Here is a 13831-nt window from a genome sequence, read left to right as displayed (position 1 = left end):
TTTGATGGTGTTGAGGTACCATCAACCTTTCCTGCACAGGTGTTTCACATTAAAAGCCTTAAAGGGCATAATCCCTTGCTGTTGATTTGATTTGATGCGTCACGGTAGTGTGGGCACATGATATCAGGTGGCTATGTGTTAAGAGGAAAAAAAAAAAAATTAAAAAGTCCCAAAAATGTCCCAAAAAGCCAAATACATAGTTTTAAATATGGAAGATATGGGCAGAGTTTTGAGATGTAATATATATATATATATATAATTAAGTGTAAGGCGTGGATGAGTGAATAAGACATTACCACTTGGGACTTTAAACAAAATTTACAGAATGAGCTATGTCATAGGATATACAGGTCGGTCCACACCGTCTCAATTATTTTGACCTAGCTTCTGTATATTATTTGAACATGAAGTTTATTTGACAATGTACAGTATACACTTTTTGTGTGGACACAATGAACATGTGTGGATTTATAGCATTGCCTTCCTATGAAGTATTAGTGGTGAGCAGGATTGATCATTTAACACATTGATTATTGTCCAGACATGAGTTCTTTCTGCATAGGGATTCGTGCCGATTTTAAGAACTGCGGGAACCAAAAAAATAGAAAAAAATAAGAGCATTGCCAGCTGCCAACCATCTGCCAAGATCTTTAATCTGCCCCAAAGTTCTGTCAATTACTTTTCATTTCATTTTTCTTATGACAGTCTTAGAATTGAGTTAACTACTCAGTCGATGGTTTGCACTTATTGAAAATTCACATTCAGCTTTCACATTAGCTGAATTGAACTGTGCAAGTGAACTGATCCTCTAAATTATGACGCTGTTTCCTCCAGCAAATACTGCATAGGGCCATGTTTAAGTAAAAGCCCTATACTTTTCTACACTGTGATTTACAGCTCACGGCATCAAACAGTAAATCTACCCTCATGTGGTGAACTCCACCAGTCTAGTGCTCTGGGCAACAATGTGCTAGACTAGTGGAATCGTAGCCAAGAGATCAGAGTGCTCTAAGCAGTTCAGTGAAAGTAGGTGTTAAGTCCATTTCTGTAGGCTGATTCTTTATCAGTATGTCAACTTCCTCTCTCTTTATCTATAAGACAAAAACTACTCTAAATAAAAAAATATGTTTAAATATCCACTGCTTATTACAACCATTACAGCAGACTATATGCATATGTACGAAATAAAGTTACTTTGATCTGTTCCTCTGGTAACCCAGAGCTGCAGAAACTAACATTGTCATTTCGGGGGATTTGACATGATAATTAGAGGCAATTAGTTACAATGACTGAGTGCAAGTCATTCTCTGAATAGTTTCACTCTTATAACAACACAACAGTGATTCAATGTGTCTGCAATCAATTCACAATTGACAATTAACCAGTGACAGATACCTGTAAAATACATTACATAATTATCATTATAGTCCACTATAGAGATATGGTTTACCAAGCAAGCAGCTAAGCGTTAAGTAAGTTTATTTGCTTGTGTGGGTTTCTTAAAGGTAGCTCAGATGCCATTTTAGCCCATCCTCATCAGAAAAAGGACCATATTGGTAGACTGTGAAAGCACCTTAATACAACCCATATTTACATTTCTTGTTGGGTGACAACATCTAGCAGCTGTCGTAATTATTCTGGCAATAAAGGAGGAAGTGAAAAGACCTGGTAGAAAGAGCACCAAAGGACACAGGACTTCAACCCTGGAGAACACAGTTCTTGTCCAATGTGAAACAGTAATAAGTTTAACTTTCTCTTGTGGTTAAATTGTCTCACTTACACTATGTAGCTGAAGTGATGTAACGTGGGCATGTTCATACCTGAAGTTACATGAATTTTATTTTTTTCCTAAACCTAACCAAGTAGTTTTCTTGCCTAAACCCTATCCACATTGCAAGCATTGACCAAAGGTCCAGCATGTTGACCATTTTTTGCAGGTTTTCTTTTGTCTAGTTCTGTAATCCTGGCATTTGAAAGGTCACCATCTTTTATAATGTTGTATAGGTTACACTTTATGATAACATTTATTCATATATTAAGGATACATTCAGAAAAGATAAATACATTCCTAGTTAACTTTAGTTAACTGTTAACAAACAATGGACTGCTGACTGAGAACCCCATAAACAAACAGTCCTGTCTGCTCATGAACTTGCAGAGAGCAGGATCCTCCTCTTCGCTGCTATATCTGGTGATTAACACTGCACATTCATGTGGTGAATTAAGACTCAAGATCAGCCAGGCCTGCACAGACATGATTAGCTCCGATCGCAGCACAATACATGCCTGTTAGATTTGTGTCCTTGATCCCAACTTGCTCTGACATCAGGCACACGTCGGTTACGGTAATCTCACGGTTGGCTGCAGTTTTTGGAGACAGATGCTGCAGTTGCTCTCCAACGACTTCAAATGCATGAGTATTTTTAAAATAATAGTGCAGTATTCAAACCGTAAAATCAAATGCAGTATTTTCCTAGTACAACATTTCTGTTAACAATAACAAGTTATTAATTGTAAATGAAAATATTGTATTTTTAATAATAAAGTTATTCACAGTGATTTGTGCAGTAAATGATCCAATTGTGTCAATTTACTGTAAGTAGAGTGAAAACACTATATCTAGTATACTTTGCCAACTTTGCAGGTGAGATTCACTTATGAACATTTGAAAAGAAAAATACTGTAACTGCATATGGTTTGCCATCTGTGTTATATAAGTATATAAGTCCTTTTGTCCATTAGTATTTCACTTGACATATATGAAAAAAGAATAAATGAATAAATAATTGCAGTATCTGGATATTTTAAAGAAACTGGTCAAAGTTTAATTAAAATACAAATTACATTCACAACTCTTCAAAAATGTTTTACAAAATCCTTCAAATGTATAAAGGATGTTCAAAATGTACATACTGTATACTCACACTGAATGAATTGGAATTGCTCGTTACCAACATTTGCTCATACAACACATTTAGAAATAAAAGCGTGTCACTGAGGTAAAGGAAGGTAATAACTGGCACTTCATGAACTGACCAACATGGCTTAAGTCAACAACAAGGCACCATGGGAGTCTCTATTAATCATCTCAACAAGAAAAGAAAGACATCAAGACTACCTTGGGTCCTGGTTGTCCATCAGTTTCAGAGTGGAGACAATGAAAATGTATTTATCAGTCACGTTTGTGCAATGGCACTTATGGATCACATTTAACATCCATATGTGTAAAAAAGCAGGTTGTGAGAATTCAACCCTTACCTCTGATTGAACTCCACCTCCTCCTGGTGCTCAGGGCTGGATTATGTAGCAGGGTGCACAATGGCCTTCAATGCTCATCATCTAGTGTCCACTAGTCAAGGTGTCCCCTGAGACTAAAATGACTAAAACACATGACATCAGTTGTACACTCATGCCATTTTTTTGTCATTGAACATTTGACATCTACATTATTATTTACTATTTGAGTAACTGAACTGATCTTGATGTGGGGTTAACACATGCTACGAGTAACAATGTACACACAGAGAATACCTGAAAAATGAACAGTATGGAAAACACCGTTAATACAAATCCAGTGTTTTCCCTAAGCTTATGGAAGGCCTAGGTTGAGTGGTGGTGGGTCGTTTAGCCTGGTGGATTTGATTTAAATTTATGCATTCGCACACAATTTTGGATTTTTATCATCAAAATATGCATTAGCTAGAAGAAGTTAATCAAATGCGTCCACAGATTAACTAAGCACTATGTCCTGAAGGAATGTTTTGCATTTTTCTGAGTCAAATCACTGATCAGCATAAAAAGCAACATTTAAAAGTAGTATTGATTAACCAAGCTTAAAGGGAAGGGATCTGTACAGCCATAGCCACAATGAGATCACTAAAGGGTTGTAGAGAGGGGTATGTTAGGAATATATTTTTATCTTATCAATACCTTTATCAGCTCAGGTCTTGACCAAGTCACTTAAGTAATATCTCACACAAAGTAAGCTAACATTTCCGTACAAATAGATCATATTTCTGACATCAAAATAATGAGAGAAGTTTAGGAAGAATAAAAAGAACAGTCTCAGCCATTACTTAAATGTTTGAGGATTAAGACAAATAGATAGCTTGTCACTTGTCACAAAAACAAAAAAAAAAAAAACAAAAAAAAAAACTAATTCTGGTCTGATTTTGAAGGCATCAGTGAGGACTCTACTGCACACACCATTATGAAACTTGTGTTGATACATGACATATGTTATGTGCATGCTCACAAAGAAATTAATCTTAACTGGATCCAGACTTTGCTTTGATTTTCCCAGTCATCAGAGGTATATTAATATCCCCAAATATATTAGTTCTTGTTACACTTTTTCAGTAAGGCTGCAGAATAGGCTTAAATTAATCAGGATTCGTGGACTTGTCTCACATTTCACCTTTATCTAAATAAATAAACAATTGCAACCCCCTACGATTGCACTTGACCAAATTTAAATGTTGACAATATTTAGATTTTCTTTTGACTCTGCTTTTCAGTCAAATGCTTAGCATATACAGACCTCCTGTCTTTCACCCAAAAGCGGCAAACAAAACAAACAGTGCAATAAACTAACCTTAAGACAAAGAACAATAACAAAGCATTGTCTATAAATATGATTCATTCTTTAAGTAATCACACATGCACACAGTGCAAAAATACACACTTTTAGCTTTAGGGTGCAATTTGCCAAGAATGGAAGACACAAACATGAATCCCTATAAACATGCCCAATTTACAGACTTTGCATCAAAGAGAGATGTTAAATTGCTGACAGGTAACTTGGTATCTTTAGCAAATTAACCTTAAACTAATTACGAATCCACATCTCAGCTCTTAAGTGCATCATGATGTTAAGAGCCGCAGATGTAGACAGCCTCTTACTGAACCTTAGAAATAATTTTACCTTCATAATCTGTCTAATTTACCTTGAAGTACTTCTGAATTACTGAAATGCAGGCGCTGATAAAACGGTACTGGATCAGGCTTAACAATATTAGTTCATGTTATGCAATATAATAATTTACACATAATTCACATCTACGCTGATAGTGCTGATTGAAATGAGACAAAAAAGCTATTAGGCAGATGCACTAGGACCATGTATCACCAGTAGGACGCACCAAAGCACCCGGCTGGTGCATCACACCAGTTTATTTAAACACATTCGAATAAAAAGACTGAAGTTGAACATTTCTGTTCTATGTGACAGGTGTTGCAAAACGTTAGAAAAATATGTTATTCTTGAAAAAAATCACATTTTCTAGGTAAAGCAAATGCTACATAAATAGACTTTTTTTTTCCTGTATGTCTGTTGGTAGCACACAGATGACTCCTATGTGTGACAAGGAGGTGCTCTGAGTTGTGGAGTTGCTTGGGTTCATCAGCCTTACTATTCCAAGGCCGAGCCAAGGAACTGACCCTGAATATGTTGCACGGAAGTGGGAGTTAATAGGATCCTGGGACTGTTGAGCTAAATTATGTCAGGGTGAGGAACAGATCATAGCTGATGCTGATTACTCCTCATGACTCACTGCTACTGCGTATTTCATGTGGAAAAAATGTAATTCCACATCAAGGGCATAGCAGAAATGTCGTCCCTTAGGTACATTCTGTTGCTGGTGTGACATATTAGTCTTTTATAATTTCAGTTACGGTTATATAAGATTAGACTTAACTTTGAGGAGGATGAGGGGAATTCACTTTTACACCATGCTAGTTACAGGATGGAAATAACACCTACCATCAATACAGTTCAATTAAATATATTCAAGCAATCTGATATATTTTTATAAACCAATTCACATAAAAACCTAATGCTTCTTGAATGCATGCTATAATGTGAGTGAGTCATTGCAGTCATCTATAATTTATGTGATTTTTCCTGTTTATTTCATGAATTTCTCTGTATTTATCAAATACAAAAATAATTGAGACAATATGTATATGTATGTATATGTAAAATAACAGTAACCATTTTTTGTGTGAATAACTATAACATGAAAAAATATATATATTTTAACAGGAAATGTATTTTTCCCACATAAATATATAGTTTTATCTAAATATGTTATTTACATATGTAAATATTTAAATTTAATACTGTCTATTTATTTACTTTACCACTTCACTATGATGCATAAGACAGTGCTGAGAGTCAAGCACCACATGCATGAGCAATACAAGTCTGCTGTTATATTTCCCAAAATCCAAAGGCAGCTTTTTGCTAGTGACTATTTTATGTTCTATATTGCAAATGCTATATATGATATAGTATATTCAGCAGCATTTTTACATTAAAACAATTTAAACAAAACGTCATGTAAAATTAAAGGTAAAACCTGCATCTTAATTACTCATTAGAATATTTTACTCTAAGAGTACATTTAGGCAAAGTCTGGTGTTGCGGTGAAAGCAGAGGTCTTAACATTCATTTTAATGAGGGTAGTACAACTTGCGGTGGCCAATCATGTGAGCTGGTGACCAGACTAGCAGTATGAAAGAGCGCAAAAACCCTGGAGTGTAATGTAATGTGTCATATGTATACGCTCAGTTTGGCATTGTGCACCAGTTAAAACACACATCTGTGGATGCAGAGAATCACTGAGGACTGACATTCTTAACTTACTCTGGCAGAGGCATGACCACAGATCAGAGTCGAACGGCTCGGTAGTGGGGGCATGTTATTTAGCATGGCATAATGCTACAGAGGGAACAGAATGGCTCATGGAGTGACACTCCCACACTCCTACATAGTTGCACCACCATGCAGCATTAAGACCATTGGATTTGGTCTGAATGTACCGTAATGTTTGACCTCTGGTTTAACCTGGGGGTTGATTCCCCCTCCTCAGCTTATCTCTGATCTAAATATTGCAATCTGCCCTCCCATAGAAAGTTTACCTGTATGTTGGCTACAGTCCTTTGTTGCCACCTTGCATCTGAGAGGCCAATATTAAATATATATATAATCCCCGATTGTGTTCTCTTTAGTTCTATATGATACAGATAAAAAGAGCAGTCTGGCTGCCTAATCAGTCCCTGTGTGATATAATCATCTGCTGCTCTTTGAGATATCCCTTTCAACCAGAATAAAGGAGTCATTACATGTCCACTCATAAGATTCTAGGACCACATGTACATTTTTTTCATACATTGTCCAAGGATAAAGTTACAGCTGTGACCTTTTCCAATGTCACATTATAGATTTGAATGATAGTAATGACATTTAGCGCAAAGCCTCTGAAAATGACACCCCCCATGAATCTCCTCGCCATTTTGATGTCTTTTTCCAAGCTGTGCGCGCTCTCTTAGAGCGGTTTGAGTGAACGGCTGGTAGATTAGGTTAATTTGAAAATAAAGACATGCACATTTAAAATGCCATTGAGGAAGCAAGACAGTGAAAACATGATAGCTAAATGTGGGTGATTAAGTCTTGATCCATGGTTAATGAGCATATTGCAGCGGCAACTCTATGTTAAAGCCTACTGTCAAAGGCAGACTAAGCCCAATTGATCTGACGTGACATGGTTCATTTGCTGCGGGGTGTCTCTTTCCCTCCGTCTCTGATCTATACCTCCACTTACCTCATGATCCGACAACTACTGCCTTCTATCTCTGCTCTCCAGCTTATGCACAGGCTGATAAAACAAAACGGTTATCCCTCCAACCTCTATTGATTTGGTATTGTTACCCTCCTCACTCGCCCGCTTCCTCACAAAGGCTGAGTGGATGCTGTGAGGGAAATCTTAATCACCCTTTGCAAATGCTATCCGTCACTGTGATTTTGGAAGTGAGTAATTATTGTTTGAGTGTGATTGTTTTAGTAGGCAGGAGAGAAATTGGCCACTGCTTCTATTCCCGCCTTTGTATTGGCTTCAAATTGGTTGTGGGTTCTTTCTAATCGCAGAGGCGACAGACGGAAACTGGCTTGTTACGATAATGTGTAAGGTTTGGGAATAATGTGGCTGTTTCACACTTACATGGTGGTAAATGAGTAATGTGAATGTGACAATACTTTCTAGGCAAGGTTCCCAGTATTAAAAGAGCACATTGTGAGGCTCCCTGAAATGAAGCTCAGGAAAAGATGAGCTAACAGCGCTGCAATTGAAGGTTATCTATAACCTTCAATTGCAGCGCTGCTAGCTCTGTTATGTGTTGCCTTTACATTCTGCCTTAGTTACACAGAGAACGTAAAGAGGTAACACATAACAGTGATCATTCAGCACAAGGCTTAAATGGGAGCAGGGTTACATTTTGATTCCATCTCTCCCTTTCTTTCTGTACTGGCAGTTGACTCAAAACAAGCCACGGTGAACTGTAATTTGCCATTCATAAGAGACTCTGCTGCTTACTATAATATTATAGAATATGATTACTGCTTAAACACTGTAAATTACAACTGACAAGCCCCGAAGACACTGGCAGATATCAGGAGGTCACACCATACTCAGTGACAGGTAATGAATGGGCAAGATCGTTGAGCCCAGGCCAGTAAGAAATCCAGGTTGAGGATTTGCCGCCTGTTTATTGGTGCTTAATGAAAAACAATTTATCTAAATCACCACAAGGGAAGGTTCCTGGTAAAAGCTCTGGAAACTGGGCTAGCATTTCTGTCAGTGACAAATGTGTGGCTGTTTTTCCAATTCAAATTGAACTGACGAGAGCGAGAACACAGCCATTCGGGCCAATTTCACCACACAATCCTCGTGGAGGCATGGGTGTTGTAGTTTTAAGTCAGATAAAAGACGCAAAACTAAGAGATAAATGTCTGAAGCTGCTCCAGTCCATATTTCACATTAATAATGGAACAAATTAAATATAACGATAAGGGGTTCACTAACCCACAGAGAATAATCACTTGACTCTGCAGTCCGAACTCCCCTATAATCAGCAATGTTTCCTGCTGCTGTTCCAACCCAACAGCTTTGATAAACCCACTATACATCAACTGCCCTCTAGGGGTGCGAATCTTTGAGTCAGAATCTATGTGAGGTTCACTCTTGGTTGGTCAACCTGGCCACTGAGCCAAAGTGTCAGTATTTAAAGTGTTTGGAATGAGATTTAACAATCAATTATGTTATACAGTGGACCATTATAGAATGATTTTGCATGCCGAGTTACATATTAGCACTTTGCTACCTTGTGTGCATCTGTATTTATGGTGTACATCCAGTTTTTTTTTTTTTTTTTTTTTTTTTTTATAATTTCCATTTTGTGTGGTTTTGTGATATTTCCTCATTGCCTCATGACTGACAATGAAGCTTTTCCTAATTTTCATACGGCAGCATATACAGTTTAAATAAACATTTATTTTATGTGTGATCATTCAAGTCCCTGCTGTGTCTATTTAGCCACACAAAATTGCAGAATATCCAGTTATCTGTACTGAAAAGGACTTATTTTACATTTAAATGTGTCTAACATTTTAACATGAGTACATGTATTCAATAGCACAGCTCTAATTCAAATGAATACACATTTCTTAAGACATTTTACACAGCTATTCAAACACCTCTTCCTCAGTCAAGGAGGAATTCCTGTGACCATTTTATCTCCTTCCACAAAGACTCTAAATGTTATTAGTGGAATTCTTATTGAATTTTGTAATAACTGTGATAGCTGTGGCGAAAATATTCCAAGCATGAAATTAGGGCTTCTACCACTGTGGCACTGTTGAATTTGAAATTACAATTTTATTGGAAAGAGAAATGACAAAAAAAATGACATGCTAAAGGACAAGCTGATAAAGAAAATAACATACAGTATGCAGATTCATGCATGACTGCGTAATCCCTTGTTTGCACAGCACTCGATTGTAACTGCACCATAAGCTCCGTCACCACACTGTCTTAAATGTTCCAAAGCATTTCATTTTCTGTGTGTTTCAATCATTCAGCTTCATATGTTTTGGTTTACACATTATTTCACCTCGCGTTGCTGTGAAGAACTTTGATCACTTTGTTGGAGAAAGATGACGAAAGCTGTGATTCTTCAACCCAGAGTGCAGAGGAAGAGCCACAGAGCCATGGCAACAGCAGAGCGAGAGTCACACTTATAAAATGAAGTTGGAAATATAGAGGAGTTGTTTGCCAAGCAGAAGCCTGAAGTGTGCCAAAAGCCAGGCCTTTTCTGCTGACACTGCTCCTGCCTCTAACATCCCTCTCCCATTTTCTCTCATCTCCCTATCTTTCTACATCTTTACTCAAACTCGCCCTTCAAATCCTTTCTTCTCCCATCTTGAAAAAAAAAAAACCTCGTACCATCTCCCTCACATGTGTGCATATCCTATTTCTCCTCCCTCTCTCTTCTCCTGGCTCTCAGATCATGGTGTTGACAGATCCGGAGTTTGAGAGCAGCGTGCTCATCAGTTCTGATGAGGGAGCCAGTTACCAGAAGTACCGCCTCACTTTCTACATCCTGAGCCTTTTATTCCACCCCACTGAAGAGGACTGGGCCTTAGCCTACAGTCATGACCAGAAGGTGAGATTAAGCTTGATGTAGTTTTTTTTGTTCTTTTTTTTGTCCTGGTCACACATTGCAGCATGTGATATAAAGATGTCTCTACCTTTGTGTTGACAACAGTGTGTATTCACTAGGGCCTGTAGTTTTCATCAATTCAGCCAATTACCTGTTATTACCTCATTCATTCACTTGCTGAATATACAGTATATCTTGTAAGATAAAATAAATTCTAAAATAGCGGTGTGAGCCACCTGAAAAAGAGAAGTGGGTCTACTTGAGACTTGATATCATTAGAGACCTTGAATTCTATATCCATCCATTATTTAGCTATTTATATTATTTATCAAATTCAATATATTGAAAATGCCATGTTTCAAGTTTAATGTGGCATAAAGGCATAGCACAACCTACTGCAGCCACCACAAGTAATCAACATTTCACTGGAGCTGCAACATTTAGTTATCAGCTATTAAATTCATTGTCAACTAATTTGATAATCGATCAAAGGAGCTGAGTAATTTTTTCATAAAGAAAAAGTTGTTAAAGCAACATCATGTAGAAAGTGGCATTTTGTACATTTTTGTTTCACTGGACCTACGTAGTGCAGAAACAAGAGACAGAGACACCATTCAGCCCACTGCATGAGACTGTACCATTATGATGATTTTTAAAAAGTTCAATAATGTTACTTTGTGTACGTATGTTTCTGGTTTATTTACTCCTCTTTGACAGTAAAATGAGTGATTTTGGGCTGTGGACAAGACATGAAATCTGAGGACATTGCAATGGTTTGGGGAAAAATTAATGGCAGTACCCGGCAACCACATTACCTACAATGCAATTTAGCCACTGAGTCATAACACTGGAGGCAATTTATCAGATTACTTGCAGCTTTCTCTGAAGCCACAAAAAGGGTTTATATTACTTTTTCACATATGCAGTAGTACTCCTCAAGGCCTTTATACACACTGTTATGTTTAACATCAGTGGTGTTATCCTTTAAAAAAGCATGGTAGCTTATAAAAGCATGGTAAACTGTAACCGCCTGAATGACTTCAACGGAGATTCGCTGTTAAAAAATAGGAGCTCTGAGCTCTGGTGAGTGTGGCAGCACTATGTTGTCACACTGATGGAAGTGATGCAGTTGGAATCTGCACAGTGCTGCATGCACAATACAAGCCATTACAGTCAAGCTACTAGTAATGTGTTGATCTGCCTTGGCTTTATTTGGGACTGGGCTTATTTTGTCTGAACAGAGCAGAGACACAGTGTTTTTCTGGGGCCTGCTTGGCACAGTGTCTGAGATAGAGATTTTATCTTGGAGGTAATGAGGTAGACTTCATTAGCCAAAAACACCATCAGTCCCTGAAGTTACTATCTGCCTCCCATTTTCCTCACCAGTCTTCATCATGGTGTCAAACACTATGTAGCCCCGCACAGCATCCTCCCACAGTGCTCTTAGATTGTACCAAGCAATTAGGGTCAATGACTTTGACCTGAGAGCTGAAGCCAGTGCTCCACAGGGGGGATATGGATCAGGTCGGTGATGATTGGTGAACAATGATAGCTGTATGGAACGTGTCACCGGTGACACTTTGAAATGGATTCTACTGCAGGAGCCAGTGTCAGAGGGAATTAACACTTTCTGAGCTGTGATATTCTATCGATTGGAGAAAAATAAAACTTCTGAATCAAACACACACATATATATATATATATATATATATATATATATATATATATATATATATATATATATATATATATATATATATATATATATATATATGATCATAACTTTAATTTGAGCTCTTCTGCAATGCTCCAACATTAAAACTTTGCATGAAGAATTCTGCTCTTGCTATTTTAAACTGCAGAAGTAACTATTAAGATTAACAAGGTAGCCAGGTTCAAGAAGTTCAAATTCCTGTGAAGTCTGAGTAGGAGTATAGTTGAAAGAGAGGTGCTGTGCGCCTTCAGCCAAGGTTCTGGGCATTACATAAAATTATTCTGATGGATTGCGAGGAGTAAAAACTACTCATCAGTCACAGCTTTTACATTACTTTAACAAAGTCTTCCCTAATGTTAATTAGAAACAGCCCATAGCAGCCTACATTATCAATACAATTTACAGCGTATACGAAATATGAGGTGTGCCCAACTTGCGTATAAGATAGACTCACAAGATCAGTGTTGGTAACAGCTATTGATCTCACTGATTAAATACATTTCAGTCTTGAAGGCAGGATATAGATCAGGAGCAGAGTAGAAAGTTGAAGAAGGTGCAGGCGGAAGGGACTTAGATTTTGCAGCTAAACATTACCAAGGTAGCGAGGGTCAGCTTGTGTGAGTAAATGACTTATGCAGCTGTACAAGGCTTGATTACCATCTCTGTTTCGCCCATTTTTATCCGACTTCTGAATGTGTCATCCACATAGTGCACATCCCCAGGGCTGTTGTTGCAAATAAAAAATATGTTCTTCATCTAGTTAGCGAAAAAGAGGTTTACGCAGATATTAGTGGTTGCTTAATTCGACCTGATTTCCCCCTACAGCCTCGACACTTCATCTCCACTGTTGAGCCAGCAGCGAGAAGCTTTAATATGCTCATTTTCAGCTTGTAACCGGCTAATAGTTTTCAGACTGGGTCACTCTGAATTTAATCATCTGTAAGTTGGTGCTTAGCTGTGGTTAAGTGCGGCCCTGAGGACTTAACTTTGAAGCAGGAGTGAAACTCTTTAGTGAGACATCAAAATCCATGTCAGGACAAATAGGCTTGAGTGGAGTATTTGTTGTAATTCCTGATTCTATTTTCTAACTTTCTTTTTTAACATTAACATTCAGGTCAGTCCCCTCCCTGTGTAAATTGAGGTATTTTTAGACTTAGAACTCTTATTGACCTTTCCAGGCTCTTATCTCCTGACTGTGAGGGGTTTGTGGAGACAATTACTCATTGATGTGGTCCCAAGTCGGCTTCTGAGAATAAGGCCAGTGTTGCTGCTGCTGCCAAGTGAGTGAGTTATGTAAACAGGCTGACACAGAAGAACAGTAGAGGGAAGAAGCTCCACACATTGAATGAATAGGAGTTGTCTTATTTCATTCTGTGTGAATTGTCTGAGCTCCCAGTAGACTGGGTGTTGGGGCATCTTGCCCAAAAACTTTTTTTTTTTTTTTTTTCTCTTTTTGACAAAAGCCAAGATAAGAACAGGATGTTTTTTGCTATTTCCTCACTTATTCATGAGAGACCTTTTTGGCCTTTAGCTGACGTGAAAACTATTATAAATCTGATGGTGTGTTGGCAGATATTAAGCAGCATTTGAGGGATATTGCATGGAAATATATTTCTCCAA

The 13831-nt window shown here is 37.7% G+C and overlaps 1 protein-coding gene across 1 annotated transcript in view; it reads left to right on the top strand.

Moving 5' to 3' along the window:
• Positions 1-13831, top strand: part of sorcs3 (sortilin related VPS10 domain containing receptor 3) — a 238433-nt gene that overhangs the window by 124081 nt on the left and 100521 nt on the right. Inside the window, exon 4 of the mRNA XM_037115465.1 lies at positions 10342-10500. Within this exon, the coding sequence (XP_036971360.1) occupies positions 10342-10500 (159 nt within the window). The remainder of the gene's footprint in view (positions 1-10341; positions 10501-13831) is intronic.

This window comes from Acanthopagrus latus, chromosome 1 (genome assembly GCF_904848185.1).
Source record: "Acanthopagrus latus isolate v.2019 chromosome 1, fAcaLat1.1, whole genome shotgun sequence".
NCBI classification, from domain to species: Eukaryota; Metazoa; Chordata; class Actinopteri; order Spariformes; family Sparidae; genus Acanthopagrus; species Acanthopagrus latus.
Note: the sequence above shows the minus strand (reverse complement) of the source record. Positions and strands in the feature narration are given on the sequence as shown.